Genomic DNA, 22,242 nt, shown 5'->3' on the forward strand with positions numbered 1-22,242 from the left:
ATACAGTATACTTGTATATTAATACTATGATACAGCATACTTGTACACTACAATACAGTATACTTGTATACAAACACTACAATACACTATAGTTGTACACTACAATACAGTATACATGTACACACATACTACAATACAGTATACATGTACACAAACAGTACAATACAGTATATATGTACACAAACAGTACAATACAGTACATAAAAAGGTAAATGAGATCAGGAGGAAACATTCAACATGCTCTCAGCCCTGAGGCCTCAGTTCTCCTACGTATTGATTATTAAGTATTGATTACATCTCTGATGCACGCCAAGGTCACACACTCTCTCAAAGTCATCCAATGAGCAATACAACAATAATACACAGTCAAATATAACAAAATACAACAATAATACACAGTCAAATATAACAAAATACAACAATATTACACAGTCAAATATAACAAAATACAACAATAATACACAGTAAAATATAACCAAATACAACAATAATATACAGAAAAAAATAACCAAATACAACAATAATATACAGTAAAATATAACCAAAATACAACAATAATACACAGTAAAATATAACCAAATACAACAATAATATACAGTAAAAAATAACCAAATACAACAATAATACCCACAGTAAAATATAACCAAATACAACAATAATACCCACAGTAAAATATAACAAAAATACAACAATAATACACAGTAAAATATAACCATATACAACAATAATATACAGTAAAATATAACCAAATACAACAATAATATACAGTCAAATATAACCAAAATACAACAATAATACACAGTGAAATATAACCAAATACAACAATAACATACAGTAAAAAATAACCAAATACAACAATAATATACAGTCAAATATAACCAAAATACAACAATAATACACAGTAAAATATAACCAAATACAACAATAATATACAGCAAAAAATAACCAAATACAACAATAATATACAGTCAAATATAACCAAAATACAACAATAATACACAGTAAAATATAACCAAATACAACAATAATATACAGTAAAAAATAACCAAATACAACTATAATACCCACAGTAAAATGTAACCAAATACAACAATAATACCCACAGTAAAATATAACAAAAATACAACAATAATACACAGTAAAATATAACCATATACAACAATAATATACAGTAAAATATAACCAAATACAACAATAATACCCACAATAAAATATAATCAAATACAACAATAATATACAGTAAAATATAACCAAATACAACAATAATATACAGTAAAATAAAACCAAATACAACAATAATATACAGTCAAATATAACCAAAATACAACAATAATACACAGTAAAATATAACCAAATACAACAATAATATACAGTAAAAAATAACCAAATACAACAATAATATACAGTCAAATATAACCAAAATACAACAATAATACACAGTAAAATATAACCAAATACAACAATAATATACAGTAAGAAATAACCAAATACAACAATAATACCCACAGTAAAATATATCCAAATACAACAATAATACCCACAGTAAAATATAACAAAAATACAACAATAATACACAGTAAAATATAACCAAATACAACAATAATATACAGTAAAAAATAACCAAATACAACAATAATACCCACAGTAAAATATAACCAAAATACAACAATAATACACAGTAAATTATAACCAAATACAGCAATAATATACAGTAAAAAATAACCAAATACAACGATAATATACAGTCAAATATAACCAAAATACAACAATAATACACAGTAAAATATAACCAAATACAACAATAATATACAGTAAAAAATAACCAAATACAACAATAATACCCACAGTAAAATATATCCAAATACAACAATAATACCCACAATAAAATATAACAAAAATACAACAATAATACACAGTAAAATATAACCAAATACAACAATAATATACAGTAAAAAATAACCAAATACAACAATAATATACAGTCAAATATAACCGAAATACAACAGTAATACACAGTAAAATATAACCAAATACAACAATAATATACAGTAAAAAATAACCAAATACAACAATAATATACAGTCAAATATAACCGAAATACAACAGTAATACACAGTAAAATATAACCAAATACAACAATAATATACAGTAAAAAATAACCAAATACAACAATAATATACAGTCAAATATAACCGAAATACAACAGTAATACACAGTAAAATATAACCAAATACAACAATAATATACAGTAAAATATAACCAAATAAAACAATAATATACAGTAAAAAATAACCAAATACAACAATAATACCCACAGTAAAATATATCCAAATACAACAATAATACCCACAGTAAAATATAACAAAAATACAACAATAATACACAGTAAAATATAACCAAATACAACAATAATATACAGTAAAAAATAACCAAATACAACAATAATATACAGTCAAATATAACCAAAATACAACAATAATACACAGTAAAATATAACCAAATACAACAATAATATACAGTAAAAAATAACCAAATACAACAATAATACCCACAGTAAAATATAACCAAAATACAATAATAATACACAGTAAAATATAACCAAATACAGCAATAATATACAGTAAAAAATAACCAAATACAACGATAATATACAGTCAAATATAACCAAAATACAACAATAATACACAGTAAAATATAACCAAATACAACAATAACATACAGTAAAAAATAACCAAATACAACAATAATATACAGTAAAATATAACCAAAATACAACAATAATACACAGTAAAATATAACCAAATACAACAATAATATACAGCAAAAAATAACCAAATACAACAATAATATACAGTAAAAAATAACCAAATACAACAATAATATACAGTCAAATATAACCAAAATACAACAATAATACACAGTAAAATATAACCAAATACAGCAATAATATACAGTAAAAAATAACCAAATACAACAATAATATACAGTCAAATATAACCAAAATACAACAATAATACACAGTAAAATATAACCAAATACAACAATAATATACAGTAAAAAATAAGCAAATACAACTATAATACCCACAGTAAAATATAACCAAATACAACAATAATACCCACAGTAAAATATAACAAAAATACAACAATAATACACAGTAAAATATAACCATATACAACAATAATATACAGTAAAAAATAACCAAATACAACAATAATATAGAGTCAAATATAACCAAAATACAACAATAATACACAGTAAAATATAACCAAATACAACAATAATATACAGTAAAAAAATAACCAAATACAACAATAATACCCACAGTAAAATATGACCAAAATACAACAATAATACACAGTAAAATATAACCAAATACAGCAATAATATACAGTAAAAAATAACCAAATACAACAATAATATACAGTCAAATATAACCAAAATACAACAATAATACACAGTAAAATATAACCAAATACAACAATAACATACAGTAAAAAATAACCAAATACAACAATAATATACAGTAAAATATAACCAAAATACAACAATAATACACAGTAAAATATAACCAAATACAACAATAATATACAGTAAAAAATAACCAAATACAACTATAATACCCACAGTAAAATATAACCAAATACAACAATAATACCCACAGTAAAATATAACAAAAATACAACAATAATACACAGTAAAATATAACCATATACAACAATAATATACAGTCAAATATAACCAAAATACAACAATAATACACAGTAAAATATAACCAAATACAACAATAATATACAGTAAAAAATAACCAAATACAACAATAATACCCACAGTAAAAAATAACCAAATACAACAATAATACCCACAGTAAAATATAACCAAATACAACAATAATACCCACAGTAAAATATAACAAAAATACAACAATAATACACCGTAAAATATAACCATATACAACAATAATATACAGTAAAATATAACCAAATACAACAATAATACCCACAGTAAAATACAACAATAATACACAGTAAAATATAACCAAATACAACAATAATATACAGTAAAATATAACCAAATAGAACAATAATATACTTTAAAATAAAACCAAATACAACAATAATATACAGTAAAATATAATCAAATACAACAATAATATACAGTAAAATATAATCAAATACAACAATATTACCCACAGTAAAATATAACCAAATACAACAATAATACTCACAGTAAAATACAACAATAATACACAGTAAAATATAACCAAATACAACAATAATATACAGTAAAATATAACAAAATACACAGTAAAATATAACAAAGTACACAGTAAAATATAACAAAACAACACAATATTACAACAAACAGCAATGATATAACAAAATGCAGTAAAACACATCAATAATACAACATAATATAAGAAAACAATGCAATACAATATAATATAACAAAACAGCAAAATACAGCAATAATACAACATAATATAAGAAAACAGTAAAATACAATATAATATAACAAAGCAGCAAAATACAGCAATAATACAACATAATATATGAAAACACAGTAAAATACAATACAATAATACAACATAATATATGAAAACACAGTAAAATACAATACAATAATACAACATAATATAAAAAAACAGTAAAGTAAAACAATAACACAACATGATATAAGAAAACACAGTAAAATACAATACTAATACTACATAATACAAGAAAACACAGTAAAATACAATAGTTCCGTTATATAAATAAGAAAACACAGTAAAATACAATAATAATAATACAATATAATAATAGAATACACAGTTAAATACAACATAATGTAAGAAAACACAGTAAAATATAATAATAATACAATATAATAGAATACACAGTTAAATACAACATAATATAAGAAAACACAGTAAAATATAATAATTGTGTTATATAATATAAGACAACAATAATACAACATAATATAAGAAAACACAGTAAAATACAACATAATATAGTGTAAAATGAAGACACTGCAATAATAAGAATGACCACATTAATATTGTGTATTTTATTTTGAAAAGTGTGTTTGTCGAGAAAAGGAAGAATTGAAAGAGTCAAGTTGGAAGTTGTGACAAAATGTGGTCTTCTCTCTCCTCGCAGACGGCCGACATCTTCCTCGTTCTGTCGGAGCAGACGCGGGTGGCGACTCCGTGGCCCCGCTGAGCGGCGGCGACCATCATCATCATCATCATCATCGCAGGGCGGCGGCGGGGCCCGTCCACTCCAGCCAGCCGGTGCTGTTCACCTTCGACGTGCCCGCCCGCCACTCGTCCAGCAGCGCCCCCCAGGACTACCTGCTGCTGCACCAGTGCATGAGCAGGAGGGCGGAGAGCGCACGGTAAAGTCACATGACACAACTAGCCTCATTTCCAATACAAGCCACGCCCACCTCATTCTGATTGGTGGACAAATATTTCCACCACGGTGTGCAGAGAAGGCCCACAGGCAGGAGAGGTTGGCTAATCGCTAAGCTAGCGTGGTGGTGAAGAAGTGAATCAGCAAATAAGACAAAAAAGAACACGTGACAGCATGAATAATATATCATTATATCATGTGACACATGAGGATGAATGAGTGAATATGACATCTCTAATAATGATATCATCATGTGACACATGAAGGTGAATATGACATCTCTAATATTAATATCGTCATGTGACACATGAAGGTGAATGAGTGAATATGACATCTCCAATAATATCATCCTGTGACACATGAAGGTGAATGAGTGAATATGACATCTCTAATATTAATATCGTCATGTGACACATGAAGGTGAATGAGTGAATATGACATCTCTAATATTGATATTGTCATGTGACACATGAAGGTGAATATGACATCGCTAGTATTAATATCGTCATGTGACACATGAAGGTGAATGAGTGAATATGACATCTCTAATAATGATATCATCATGTGACACATGAAGGTGAACATGACATCTCTAATATTAATATCGTCATGTGACACATGAAGGTGAATGAGTGAATATGACATCTCTAATATTGATATTGTCATGTGACACATGAAGGTGAATGAGTGAATATGACATCTCTAATATTAATATCATCATGTGACACATGAAGGTGAATGAGTGAATATGACATCTCTAATATTAATATCGTCATGTGACACATGAAGGTGAATGAGTGAATATGACATCTCTAATATGGATATTGTCATGTGACACATGAAGGTGAATGAGTGAATATGACATCTCTAATATTAATATCATCATGTGACACATGAAGGTGAATGAGTGAATATGACATCTCTAATATTAATATCGTCATGTGACACATGAAGGTGAATGAGTAAATATGACATCTCTAATATTAATATCGTCATGTGACACATGAAGGTGAATGAGTGAATATGACATCTCTAATATTAATATCGTCATGTGACACATGAAGGTGAATGAGTGAATATGACATCTCTAATAATATCATCATGTGACACATGAAGATGAGTGAGTGAATATGACATCTCTAATAATATAATCACGTCACACATGAAGACGAATGAGTGAATATGACATCTAATATGTGAAACATGAAGATGAATGAGTGAATATGACATCTCTAATAATGATATGTGAAACATGAAGGTGAGTGAGTGAATATAACATCTCTAATAATATCATCACGTCACACATGAAGATGAATGAGTGAATATGACATATCTAATAATATCATGTGACACATGAAGATGAATGAGTGAATATGACATGTCTAATAATAACATCATGTGATACATGAAGATGAATGAGTGAATATGACATGTCTAATAATAATATCATGTGACACATGAAGATGAATGAGTGAATATGACATCTCTAATAATAATAATAATATCATGTGACACATGAAGATGAATGAGTGAATATGACATCTAATAATAATATCATGTGACACATGAAGATGAATGAGTGAATATGACATGTCTATTAATAATAATAATAATATCATGTGACACATGAAGATGAATGAGTGAATATGACATCTAATAATAATATCATGTGACACATGAAGATGAATGAGTGAATATGACATGTCTAATAATAATATCATCATGTGACACATGAAGGTGAATATGACATCTCTAATATTAATATCGTCATGTGACACATGAAGGTGAATGAGTGAATATGACATCTCTAATAATATCATCCTGTGACACATGAAGGTGAATGAGTGAATATGACATCTCTAATATTAATATCATCATGTGACACATGAAGGTGAATGAGTGAATATGACATCTCTAATATTAATATCGTCATGTGACACATGAAGGTGAATGAGTGAATATGACATGTCTAATATTGATATTGTCATGTGAGACATGAAGGTGAATGAGTGAATATGACATCTCTAATATTAATATCATCATGTGACACATGAAGGTGAATGAGTGAATATGACATCTCTAATATTAATATCGTCATGTGACACATGAAGGTGAATGAGTGAATATGACATCTCTAATATTAATATCGTCATGTGACACATGAAGGTGAATGAGTGAATATGACATCTCTAATATTAATATCGTCATGTGACACATGAAGGTGAATGAGTGAATATGACATCTCTAATAATATCATCATGTGACACATGAAGATGAGTGAGTGAATATGACATCTCTAATAATATAATCACGTCACACATGAAGACGAATGAGTGAATATGACATCTAATATGTGAAACATGAAGATGAATGAGTGAATATGACATCTCTAATAATGATATGTGAAACATGAAGGTGAGTGAGTGAATATAACATCTCTAATAATATCATCACGTCACACATGAAGATGAATGAGTGAATATGACATATCTAATAATATCATGTGACACATGAAGATGAATGAGTGAATATGACATGTCTAATAATAACATCATGTGACACATGAAGATGAATGAGTGAATATGACATGTCTAATAATAATATCATGTGACACATGAAGATGAATGAGTGAATATGACATCTCTAATAATAATAATATCATGTGACACATGAAGAAGAATGAGTGAATATGACATCTAATAATAATATCATGTGACACATGAAGATGAATGAGTGAATATGACATGTCTAATAATAATAATAATAATAATATCATGTGACACATGAAGATGAATGAGTGAATATGACATCTAATAATAACATCATGTGACACATGAAGATGAATGAGTGAATATGACGTGTCTAATAATAATATCATGTGACACATGAAGATGAATGAGTGAATATGACATCTCTAATAATGATATCATCATGTGACACATGAAGGTGAATATGACATCTCTAATATTAATATCGTCATGTGACACATGAAGGTGAATGAGTGAATATGACATCTCTAATAATATCATCCTGTGACACATGAAGGTGAATGAGTGAATATGACATCTCTAATATTAATATCATCATGTGACACATGAAGGTGAATGAGTGAATATGACATCTCTAATATTAATATCGTCATGTGACACATGAAGGTGAATGAGTGAATATGACATGTCTAATATTGATATTGTCATGTGACACATGAAGGTGAATGAGTGAATATGACATCTCTAATATTAATATCATCATGTGACACATGAAGGTGAATGAGTGAATATGACATCTCTAATATTAATATCGTCATGTGACACATGAAGGTGAATGAGTGAATATGACATCTCTAATATTAATATCATCATGTGACACATGAAGGTGAATGAGTGAATATGACATCTCTAATATTAATATCGTCATGTGACACATGAAGGTGAATGAGTGAATATGACATCTCTAATAATATCATCATGTGACACATGAAGATGAGTGAGTGAATATGACATCTCTAATAATATAATCACGTCACACATGAAGACGAATGAGTGAATATGACATCTAATATGTGAAACATGAAGATGAATGAGTGAATATGACATCTCTAATAATGATATGTGAAACACGAAGGCGAGTGAGTGAATATGACATCTCTAATAATATCATCACGTCACACATGAAGGTTAATGAGTGAATATGACATATCTAATAATATCATGTGACACATGAAGATGAATGAGTGAATACGACATGTCTAATAATAATATCATGTGACACATGAAGATGAATGAGTGAATATGACATGTCTAATAATAATATCATGTGACACATGAAGATGAATGAGTGAATATGACATCTCTAATAATAATAATAATAATAATAATATCATGTGACACATGAAGATGAATGAGTGAATATGACATCTAATAATAATATCATGTGACACATGAAGATGAATGAGTGAATATGACATCTAATAATAATATCATGTGACACATGAAGATGAATGAGTGAATATGACATGTCTAATAATAATAATAATATCATGTGACACATGAAGATGAATGAGTGAATATGACATCTAATAATAACATCATGTGACACATGAAGATGAATGAGTGAATATGACATGTCTAATAATAATATCATGTGACACATGAAGATGAATGAGTGAATATGACATCTCTAATAATAATAATATCATGTGACACATGAAGATGAATGAGTGAATATGACATCTAATAATAATATCATCATGTGACACATGAAGATGAATGAGTGAATACGACATCTCTCAAAGTTTAAACATTCTCTTGTTTTAGAGGAGTCACAAACTAAAACAACAAGGATGTCTGCAGGCTAATATATATATATATATATATATATATATATATATATATATATATATATATATATATATATATATATATATATATATATATATATATATATATATATATATCATAGCTCAACAGCCAAACATATTATTAATAATGAAATACAATAATAACAATGATTTTACAATATGCAGTACAACAATGACATCATAGACAATCTATTTATAATTGAATGGTGAGAGGCCTAAAAGTGTATTAACGTCCATCCATCCATTTTCTACCGCTTGTTTGATAAACATCTTTAACAACCTTCTGGTCAACTTTGAATCCAACGTCCAGTTGAGTTGGAAGTGAATAATAAGGATGACAAAACAACACCCGGGGGATGACGGATGAGTCTGACGCCGCTATTGATCATGTTGTGGACGTTAAGTTATGCGCATGAATGTGCTGAGCGGGCAGGAAATGAAAAGATGTCATCATCTCCACAAGTAAAGGATGACCTTCACCACTGTGACGTCCATGTTGTTTGCCTGAAGGGTCCTAGCTTGTGGTCGCCATGATGGGGGTCAGGGAGTCCCGCCTTCTGTCTGATGACTCAGCGTTTAATTGTACTCCTACAGCAATGATGGGAGGTGGCCACTAAAGCATGGAGTTTTTAAAAAAAGAACATCAATTATTCTCCCTTTACTCATAAATCACACCATTTATGAGGTGCTTTTGATTTGTGACGACCAAAGCAGGAATGAAAGACTTTTAGCAATCATTCTGACTAACTTTGGCTCCATCTAGTGGCCTGTGATGGAACTACAGCTGTATGTTGTATAAAGATGCTGTGTGGCGCCCCCTGTGGGTGTCTGTAACATTATCATCAATAGACTAATGATCAATACATGACTTCATAAATGACAATTAGTTCAATGTTTGACCCTCTAAAGCAGGGGTGGGCAATTAATTTTTACCGGGGGCCGCATGAGCTACCCGAGCACTGCTGGAGGGCCACATCAACAATATTTCAATTACATTTTGCTCAATATTATTTTTGATATATACCGTAAGATAAATAATAATAATAATAATAATAATAGTAATACTTCAACATAGTGTGTGTAACAGCATTCCATGACTAATATATATAAATTAACATTAATAATAAATGACAGTAAAATAAGCACACGTATGACTGAGGAGTCATAGTGTAACTTTGTGTGGTGTTTGAGTTGTCCGACTTTTTGTGTGGCCTTAAACGCACCAGTGGTTTAGTGCTATGCGTGTTGGTGACAGATGACAAGTTGGTTTTGGCCTGGTTTGTACGGCAGAAAATGACTACTTTTTCGAGATAGAATTGTTTTACTCATGTTTTTGGTGTGGTTATGTCCGAATATAAACAGTTTTGTTCAATAAAGTGATCGATATAATTCCTGTCCTCGAAGCATCTTGATAGACGTTACAATAATTGAACGGTGTTCAATTGAACGGTGTTGACGAACACCATTAGGGCCGCTTGTTGTCACTGTCACTCAATGTTGCATTGCAAAATTCCATAGAATAAATATGTTTATTTTGTTTATAATTCAGATGGGATTTGATTTGGTGCGCGGCATATACTTGCTGCGCGCAGCGGACGCTTGAGCAGTGCGCAATTGCGCAGGCACGCACCTTAGGTGAGGGGACGTTGCTTTGCAGTTCATGTGTTGTTGAAAACACGGCATTCCTCATCAACTTTTCTCTTTTTGGCGTCTCGGGTGTAAACCGTGCATCACTTGTCGCTGCATATGCACCTTCACTCGCAGGTTACACACGGACACACGCCCATAAATAATACTTTTCAAAATAAAAGCAGCACAGTTGTATTGCGCGCAGGACATAGATGTTTTTTCAACTTTATTTTGTAATTGCAGTTGTTCACATTCACTCACAATCACGCATACGTCCACACGGAAGTAATACAAATAACGATTTTCAAAACAAAAGCAGCACCGTTGTATTGCACACTCGACATAGATACTTTTTAAAATTTATTTTGTAATTTATAATTGGCCTCACGCGGGCCGGACAGGGACGCACAAAGGGCCGGATGCGGCCCGCGGGCCGCAGAATGCCCAGGTCTGCTCTAAAGTGTGAAAGTGACAACATTGAGAAATGTCAAGTCCCAATATCATGATGGAGCCAACAATGCTAACGGTGACATATGTTGTTGTTGCCGCAGCAGTGCCAACTAACAATGCTAACGGTGATGCGCTTCTATATGTTGTTGTTGCTGCAGCAGTGCCAACTAATGATGCTAACATTGTTTCCATGTGTTGTTGTTGCTGCAGCAGTGCCAACTAATGATGCTAACATTGTTTCCATGTGTTGTTGTTGCTTCAGCAGTGCCAACTAATGATGCTAACATTGTTTCCATGTGTTGTTGTTGCTGCAGCAGTGCCAACCAACGATGCTAACATTGATGTGTTTCCGGGTGTTGTTGTTGCTGGAGCAGTGCCAACCAATGATGCTAGAACTGATGCGTTTCCATGTGTTGTTGCTGCAGCAGTGCCAACTAATGATGCTAACATTAATGTGTTCCCATTTGTTGTTGCTGCTGCAGCAGTGCCAACTAATGATGCTAACATTAATGTGTTTCCATGTGTTGTTGCTGCAGCAGTGCCATCTAATGATGCTAACAATAATGTGTTTCCATGTGTTGTTGTTGCTGCAGCAGTGCCAACCAACGATGCTAACATTGATGTGTTTCCGTGTGTTGTTGCTGCTGCAGCAGTTCCAACTAACGATGCTAACATTGATGCGTTTCCGAATGTTGTTGTTGCTGCAGCAGTGCCAACCAACGATGCTAACATTGATGCGTTTCCGAATGTTGTTGTTGCTGGAGCAGTGCCAACCAATGATGCTAGAACTGATGCATTTCCATGTGTTGTTGCTGCAGCAGTGCCAACTAATGATGCTAACATTAATGTGTTTTCATGTGTTGTTGTTGCTGCAGCAGTGCCAACTAATGATGCTAACATTGATGTGTTCCCATTTGTTGTTGCTGCAGCAGTGCCAACTAATGATGCTAACATTAATGTGTTTCCATGTGTTGTTGTTGCTGCAGCAGTGCCAACTAATGATGCTAACATTGATGTGTTCCCATTTGTTGTTGCTGCTGCAGCAGTGCCAGCCAACGATGCTAACATTGATGTGTTTCTGTATGTTATTGTTGCTGCAGCAGTGCCAACTAATGATGCTAACATTGATGTGTTTCCATGTGTTGTTGTTTCTGCAGCAGTGTCAACTAACAACGCTAGCGGCGACACGCTTCCATGTGTTGTTGTCGCTGCAGCAGTGTCAACTAACAATGCTAACGGTGACACACTTTCATATGTTGTTGTTGCTGCAGTAGTGCCAAATAATTATGCTAACATTGATGTGTTTTCATGTGTTGTTGTTGCTGCAGCAGTGCCAACCAATGATGCTAGCATTGATGTGTTTCCATGTGTTGTTGTTGTTGCAGCAGTAGTGCCAACTAATGATACTAACATTGATGCGTTTCTTTGTGTTGTTGTTGTTGTTGTTGTTGTTGCGGCAGGGCCAACTAATGATGCTAACAATGATGTGTTTACATTTGTTGTCGTTATTGCAGCAGTGCCAACTAATGATGCTAACATTGTGGGTTTACGTTTGTTGTTGTTGCTGCAGCTGTGCCAACAAATGATGCTAACATATGTGTGTTTCCATGTGTTGTTGTTGTTGCAGCAGTAGTGCCAACTAATGATACTAACATTGATGCGTTTCTTTGTGTTGTTGTTGTTGTTGTTGCGGCAGTGCCAACTAATGATGCTAACAATGATGTGTTTACATTTGTTGTCGTTGCTGCAGCAGTGCCAACTAATGATGCTAACATTGTGGGTTTACGTTTGTTGTTGTTGCTGCAGCTGTGCCAACAAATGATGCTAACATTTGTGTGTTTCCATGTGTTGTTGTTTCTGCAGCAGTGTCAACTAACAACGCTAGCGGTGACACGCTTCCATGTGTTGTTGTTGCTGCGGCAGTGCCAACTAATGCTGAACTTTAAGCTGCCACTGTATTCTCCTCAACTTGTTCCGATCACCAGATCTGAAGGCTAGCTTCTTTTTATTCAGCAGCACCTTTAGCTGGCTGGTGATCCAGGCCTTGTTATTTGGGTAACAGTGGACAGTTTTTGTAGGGATGATGGAGTCCTCACCGAAATTGATGTAGTCTGTGATGCAGTCTGTGATGCTGTCAATGTCTGTCCCGTGAGGCTTACAGAGCATGACCCAGTCTGTGGTTTTAAAACAGTCCTGCAGGGCGAGACATGCTTCCTGGTTCAGCCTCCGCACTGATTTTGTTGAGACAGGCTGCCTCCTCACAGCAGGAACATATTGAGGTGTTAAAAGCACCAGATTGTGATCGGGCATTGGGGTGTTTGGTCTGTTGCCTAACAACATCAGCATGAATGGTGTCGCAAGCAGCAGCCTCGTCTGCAGAAGGAGGGAGTACACTCTGATGAAGATTACAGAAGTAAATACAAACACACTCCTTTACAGTAATATGTCCAGGATTACACCACCGCTCATTCACCCAGATGGCAATCCCAACGTCTTTCTTCTTACCGCTCAGGATATGTGTGTGATTGATGTGTTTCCGCATGTTGTTGTGCTGCTGCAGTGCCAACCAACAATGCTAATATTGATGCGTTTTCGTGTGTTGTTGTTGCTGCAGCAGTGCCAGCTTCTCCCAGGCCACCAGAAGCCACGTGTTGATGGGAAGCGACTCGGCGGTGCAGAGGTTGTCTCACGGTCTTAACGGGATGGGCGCTCAGCTGCACGACTTCTACAGCCTCCCGAAGTCTGGCAAGCTCCACTCCCCGGCGCCGGATGACTCCCCCGAGGAGGCCGGTTACGTCCTCCCTCGGGGTCTGGGCGGCGAGGCTGACGGCGGCCCGTGGGAGTCGTACCCGGAGGACGAGGACGTGTACACCTTCCAGACGCCGTGCAACGCTCTGGCCGCCGCGCAGCCAGGCGACAACTACGACCTCCCCACGCCGCCCGGGTCCTTCTACCAAATACCGCGGACGCTGGACAAGAACCACAACGCGCTGACGGCACCTGGCTCGGAGTCGTCCTGCGCGCCGCCCCCTCCCAGGCCGCCCAAGCCCGGCGGCGAGCAGTGGGGGAGTCCGCGCTCGCTGGGGAGTCAGAACGGAGAGGCGGCGGTGGCGGTCATCCCGCGGAGGAACACTCTGCCGGCCGTGGAGAACATCCGACTGCACCGAGGTAACGCCAAGGCAGAGCTTTGTAGGCGGCGGCCAGTTGACCCGGCACCTTCTCCTTCACAGGATCGTCGTTTGAAACCGCCGGCCATCAGCGTCCTTTACTCTTCAACAGGTCGGGACAGTCGATGGAGTCGGTGGACGACGGCTTCAGCTCCTACTTGGTGAGTCCCGCCTTTGGCCTCTCTTTCCCAGTCCCTGACCTCTGACCCCTTTAGAGAACCACAACCCCGCTGACCCGCTCGGACAGCGGTACCTCGGACGACAACTACGTGCCCATGAACCCCGGCTCGTCGCCGCTGAGCGCCGCCCAGGCGGACAGTCCCAGGACCGCCTACATCCCCATGAGCCCCGGGCCACAGCACTTTGACTTCCCGGGCTTCTCCGCCACGCTGCCCGCCCGCAAGGGGAGCTCCGCCTCCTTGTGCCAGCGGCCCGGACGCCTCAGCGACGTCACGCCGCCGCCCATCAACCGCAACCTCAAGCCCAACAGGAAGTGTAAGTCGCCACAATAAAAGCACACTTATTGGTGGGGGCGGAGCTCAGAGTACCAATGTTGCTGTTGTACCGGCAGCCAAACCGACACCTCTGGACCTGAAGAACAGCAGCTTGATTGACGAGCTTCCCTTCAAGAGTCCCGTCACCACGTCTTGGACACGCCCCTTGTGAGTCTCTCACACACACACACACACACACACACACACACACACACACACACACACACACACACACACACACACACACAGGTAAAGGTGTGTGGTTGTCGTCCACAGATCCAACATGGAGGCCGTGTCATCACAGCGATGTCGTCCAGTGTCCACACAAAGCGTCACCAGCACAGACTCTGCAGACAGCGAGGAGAACTACGTGGCCATGGTGAGAATGTCACTTGGTGTCATTTAAGTGACTGTGGAGTGTTCCTGTTTGCGGATGACTCGGCCCTGCTGGTGTCAGACAAGGACAAGTCACAGGTGGAGAAAATCCTCAGTGCTGAGCTCTGTAGAACTTGCACCTGGCTCGCTGACAACAAGCTATCCATACACTTGGGTAAAACTTAATCCATCCTGTTTGGGTCCCACATCAACCTTAAGAAAGTCAATGACTTCACCATAAAAGTGGGTGACATTGTTATCACCAGGAAAGATGAGGTCACCTACCTAGGTTCCATTCTAGAGGCTAATCTTTCCTGTGATAAAATGGCAACCAAGGTCATCAAAAAGGTCAACCAACGAAGGAGATTTCTCTACAGAATCTCCTCTCTGGTCAACAAAAGCACCTTGAGGATTCTGGCGGGAACTCTCGTTCAACCCTTTTTCCATTACGCATGCACCTCCTGGTACCCTAGCACCTCCAAAACCCTCAAATCTAAACTCCAAACATCCCAGAAAAAGCTAGTCAGATTACTTCTAGACCTCCACCCCAGATCCCACCTCACTCCTACCCACTTCTCCAAAGTGGGCTGGCTCAAGGTGGAGGACAGAGTTAAACAACTTGCACTGAGTCTAGTCTATAAAATCCGCTACACCTCCCTGATACCAAAGTACGTGTCAAACTACTTCCTTAACGTAAATGACCGCCATAACCACAACACCAGGGGGAGCTCCACTAACCACGTTAAACCCAGATTCCCATCTAAGAAAGGTCTTAAGTCATTCTCTTTCTATGCCACATCAATGTGGAATGCACTCCCAACAGGTATAAAAGAAAGGGCATCTCTATCCTCCTTCAAAACCACACTAAAAGAACACCTCCAGGCAACTACAACCCTAAACTAACACCCTCCCCCTTCCACATTCCACCTCCCCGGATTGTAAATAATCAAATGTATATACTTGTTCTTATGCTTTCTGGTCTCTCTCTCTCTCTATGTCCACTACTCCTAACCCCCCCCCCCCTCCCCCCTCCACATCCCACCCCCCGGATTGTAAATAATGTCAATAATTCAATGTATATACTCTGATGATTATCTTGTGTGATGACTGTATTATGATGATAGTATATATCTGTATCATGAATCAATTTAAATGGACCCCGACTTAAACAAGTGTAAAAACTTATTGGGGTGTTACCATTTAGTGGTCAATTGTACGGAATATGTACTTCACTGTGCAATCTACTAATAAAAGTTTCAATCAATCAATCAATCAATCAAAAACCATGGTGAGAATGTCACTTTGTGTCATGTCCCTGACCGGCGGCCATCTTGTTTGTGCCACCTCCGCAGCAGAACCCGGCGTCCACCTCGCCGGCCGTGAGCGCCAGCGGCAGCCCCGCCCTCCGCAAGAGCGGCAACGTGGACTACTTGGCCCTGGACTTCCAGCCCGCTTCTCCCTGCACGCACAGAAAAGTAGACTTTTATTTCCCGTTGTATGATCTTTCACAAGTATTGAAATGACCTCATGAATATGCATGCAACTATTGAAATGAGCTCAAAAATATTCATGTGGGACTTTTATTGTTATTATTACCATTATTATTGTTATTATTATTATTAATAATAATAATCATAATGTTATTATTATTATGATTATTATTATTATTGCTATTATTATTACTATTGTAACTATTATTATTACTATTAAAATTATGAATAATAATATTATTATTATTACCATTATTGTTGTTATTTTTATCGTTATTACTATTATTATTATTTATTTATTTTAATTATTATTATTATCATTATTATTACTGTTAGTATTATAATTATTATTGTTATTATTTCTATTGTTACTATTATTAGTATTACTAGTATTATTTCTGTTATATTATTAATATTATTATTATTATTCGTGTTACTATTATTACTGTTGTTATTATTACTATTATTAATATTACTATTATTGTTGTTATTATTATAATAATAATAATTATTATTATTAATATGAATATTATTAGTATTATTACTACCATTATTATTATTACTGTTATTATTTTTACTATTTCTATTTTTGTTACTATTATTATTATTATTATTAATATTATAATAATTATTATTATGGTATTATAGGGCAGCACGGTGGAAGAGGGGTTAGTGCGTCTGTCTGCCTCACAATACGAAGGTCCTGAGTAGTCGTGAGTTCAATCCCGGCCTCGGGATCTTTCTGTGTGGAGTTTGCATGTCCTCCCCGTGACTGCGTGGGTTCCCTCCGGGTACTCCGGCTTCCTCCCACCTCCAAAGAAATGCACCTGGGGATAGGTTGATTGGAAACACTAAGTTGGCCCTAGTGTGTGAATGTGAGTGTGAATGTTGTTTGTCTATCTGTGTTGGCCCTGCGATGAGGTGGCGACTTGTCCAGGGTGTACCCCGCCTTCCGCCCGATTGTAGCTGAGATAGGCTCCAGCGCCCCCCGCGACCCCGAAGGGAATAAGCGGTAGAAAATGGATGGATGGATTATTATAACCATTATTATTATTACTATTATTATTACTATTATTATTATTATTTCTATTGTTGTTACTATTAATATTTTTATTTATTTTTTTATTAATAATTGTATTATTATTACAATTATTAGTATTATTATTATTATTAATATTAGTATAATTATTATTGGTACTATTACTGGTATTGTTACTATTATTATTATCACAATTATTATCAGCAGTTGTAGTAGTATTACTAGTATCATTATTATTATTATTGTTGTTACTATTATTATTAATACAATTATTATTGTTTTTATTACTATTATAAGCGAATGCTAGCGAATAAGAGTGAATGTTTAGGTGGTATTGTAATATTATTATGATGATGAAATACTTCCCTAATATTAATATTATGATGATGAAATACTACAGTAGTGTTAGGTTGAAAGTGGTGCAGCAGCAGACTTCATAGGTCTGATAAGAGTAGTGTCACCTGTGCAGCCGGTGACTTCAGACTATTATTATTATTATTATTATTATTACTAGTAGTATTATTATTGTTATATTATTGTGTCACCTGTGCAGCCGTCCACATGGTCGCTGACCTCAGACTATTATTATTATTATTATTATTATTATTACTAGTAGTATTATTATTGTTATATTATTGTGTCACCTGTGCAGCTGTCCACATGGTCGCTGACTTCAGACTATTATTATTATTATTATTATTATTATTACTAGTAGTATTATTATTGTTATATTATTGTGTCACCTGTGCAGCCGTCCACATGGTCGGTGACATCAGACTATTATTATTACTATTATAATGTATATATTATGGTGTCACCTGTGCAGCCGTCCACATGGTCGCTGACTTCAGACTATTATTATTATTATTATTATAATGTATATATTATGGTGTCACCTGTGCAGCCGTCCACATGGTCGGTGACATCAGACTATTATTATTATTATTATAATGTATATATTATGGTGTCACCTGTGCAGCCGTCCACATGGTCGGTGACATCAGACTATTATTATTATTATTATAATGTATATATTATGGTGTCACCTGTGCAGCCGTCCACATGGTCGGTGACATCAGACTATTATTATTATTATTATAATGTATATATTATGGTGTCACCTGTGCAGCCGTCCACATGGTCGGTGACATCAGACTATTATTATTATTATAATGTATATATTATGGTGTCACCTGTGCAGCCGTCCACATGGTCGGTGACATCAGACTATTATTATTATTATTATAATGTATATATCATGGTGTCACCTGTGCAGCCGTCCACATGGTCGGTGACATCAGACTATTATTATTATTATTATAATGTATATATCATGGTGTCACCTGTGCAGCCGTCCACATGGTCGGTGACATCAGACTATTATTATTATTATTATTATAATGTATATATTATGGTGTCACCTGTGCAGCCGTCCACATGGTCGTGACATCAGACTATTATTATTATTATTATAATGTATATATTATGGTGTCACCTGTGCAGCCGTCCACATGGTCGGTGACATCAGACTATTATTATTATTATTATAATGTATATATTATGGTGTCACCTGTGCAGCCGTCCACATAGTCGCTGACATCAGACTATTATTATTATTATTATGATAATGTATATATTATGGTGTCACCTGTGCAGCCGTCCACATGGTCGGTGACATCAGACTATTATTATTATTATTATAATGTATATATTATTGTGTCACCTGTGCAGCCGTCCACATGGTCGGTGACATCAGACTATTATTATTATTATAACGTATATATCATGGTGTCACCTGTGCAGCCGTCCACATAGTCGGTGACATCAGACTATTATTATTATTATTATTATAATGTATATATTATGGTGTCACCTGTGCAGCCGTCCTCATGGTCGGTGACATCAGACTATTATTATTATTATAATGTATATATTATGGTGTCACCTGTGCAGCCGTCCACATGGTCGGTGACATCAGACTATTATATTATTATTATTATGTATATATTATGGTGTCACCTGTGCAGCCGTCCACATGGTCGGTGACATCAGACTATTATTATTATTATTATTATAATGTATATATTATGGTGTCACCTGTGCAGCCGTCCACATGGTCGGTGACATCAGACTATTATTATTATTATTATAATGTATATATTATGGTGTCACCTGTGCAGCCGTCCACATGGTTGGTGACATCAGACTATTATTATTATTATTATAATGTATATATTATGGTGTCACCTGTGCAGCCGTCCACATGGTCGGTGACATCAGACTATTATTATTATTATTATAATGTATATATTATGGTGTCACTTGTGCAGCCGTCCACATGGTCGGTGACATCAGACTATTATTATTATTATTATAATGTATATATTATGGTGTCACCTGTGCAGCCGTCCACATAGTCGCTGACATCAGACTATTATTATTATTATTATTATAATGTATATATTATGGTGTCACCTGTGCAGCCGTCCACATGGTCGGTGACATCAGACTATTATTATTATTATTATAATGTATATATTATGGTGTCACCTGTGCAGCCGTCCACATGGTCGGAGACATCAGACTATTATTATTATTATTATAATGTATATATTATGGTGTCACCTGTGCAGCCGCCCACATGGTCGGTGACATCAGACTATTATTATTATTATAATGTATATATTATGGTGTCACCTGTGCAGCCGTCCACATGGTCGGTGACATCAGACTATTATTATTATTATAATGTATATATATCATGGTGTCACCTGTGCAGCCGTCCACATGGTCGGTGACATCAGGCTATTAGTATTATTATTATAATGTATATATTATGGTGTCACCTGTGCAGCCGTCCACATGGTCGGTGACATCAGACTATTATTATTATTATTATTATAATGTATATATTACGGTGTCACCTGTGCAGCCGTCCACATGGTCGGTGACATCAGACTATTATTATTATTATTATAATGTATATATTATGGTGTTACCTGTGCAGCCGTCCACATGGTCGGTGACATCAGACTATTATTATTATTATTATTATAATGTATATATTATGGTGTCACCTGTGCAGCCGTCCACATGGTCGGTGACATCAGACTATTATTATTATTATTATGATAATGTATATATTATGGTGTCACCTGTGCAGCCGTCCACATGGTCGGTGACATCAGACTATTATTATTATTATAATGTATATATCATGGTGTCACCTGTGCAGCCGTCCACATAGTCGGTGACATCAGACTATTATTATTATTATTATAATGTATATATTATGGTGTCACCTGTGCAGCCGTCCACATGGTCGGTGACATCAGACTATTATTATTATTATTATTATAATGTATATATTATGGTGTCACCTGTGCAGCCGTCCACATGGTCGGTGACATCAGACTATTATTATTATTATTATTATAATGTATATATTATGGTGTCACCTGTGCAGCCGTCCACATGGTCGGTGAAATCAGACTATTATTATTATTATAATGTATATATCATGGTGTCACCTGTGCAGCCGTCCACATAGTTGGTGACATCAGACTATTATTATTATTATTATTATTATGTATATATTATGGTGTCACCTGTGCAGCCGTCCACATAGTCGCTGACATCAGACTATTATTATTATTATTATTATAATGTATATATTATGGTGTCACCTGTGCAGCCGTCCACATGGTCGGTGACATCAGACTATTATTATTATTTTTATAATGTATATATTATGGTGTCACCTGTGCAGCCGTCCACATAGTCGCTGACATCAGACTATTATTATTATTATTATTATAATGTATATATTATGGTGTCAC

General features: G+C 35.2%; 1 protein-coding gene across 3 annotated transcripts in view; it reads left to right on the plus strand.

Moving 5' to 3' along the window:
- The window catches only part of gab2 (GRB2-associated binding protein 2), a 111,397-nt gene that overhangs the window by 82,431 nt on the left and 6,724 nt on the right, over nt 1-22,242 (plus strand). For 2 of the 3 annotated variants that reach the window (XR_009827509.1, XM_062060990.1), the window contains exons 3-9: nt 5,145-5,382; nt 14,453-15,006; nt 15,069-15,166; nt 15,221-15,500; nt 15,577-15,667; nt 15,776-15,878; nt 17,227-17,349. Coding sequence is in view for 2 of the 3 variants with exons in the window: in XM_062060990.1 (XP_061916974.1) it covers nt 5,145-5,382; nt 14,453-15,006; nt 15,069-15,166; nt 15,221-15,500; nt 15,577-15,667; nt 15,776-15,878; nt 17,227-17,349 (1,487 nt within the window). In the remaining variant the exon portion in view is untranslated. The remainder of the gene's footprint in view (nt 1-5,144; nt 5,383-14,452; nt 15,007-15,068; nt 15,167-15,220; nt 15,501-15,576; nt 15,668-15,775; nt 15,879-17,226; nt 17,350-22,242) is intronic. The other variant, XM_062060991.1, reaches the window with a different exon arrangement.

Source organism: Entelurus aequoreus, linkage group LG10 (genome assembly GCF_033978785.1).
Source record: "Entelurus aequoreus isolate RoL-2023_Sb linkage group LG10, RoL_Eaeq_v1.1, whole genome shotgun sequence".
In the NCBI taxonomy this organism is placed as follows: Eukaryota; Metazoa; Chordata; class Actinopteri; order Syngnathiformes; family Syngnathidae; genus Entelurus; species Entelurus aequoreus.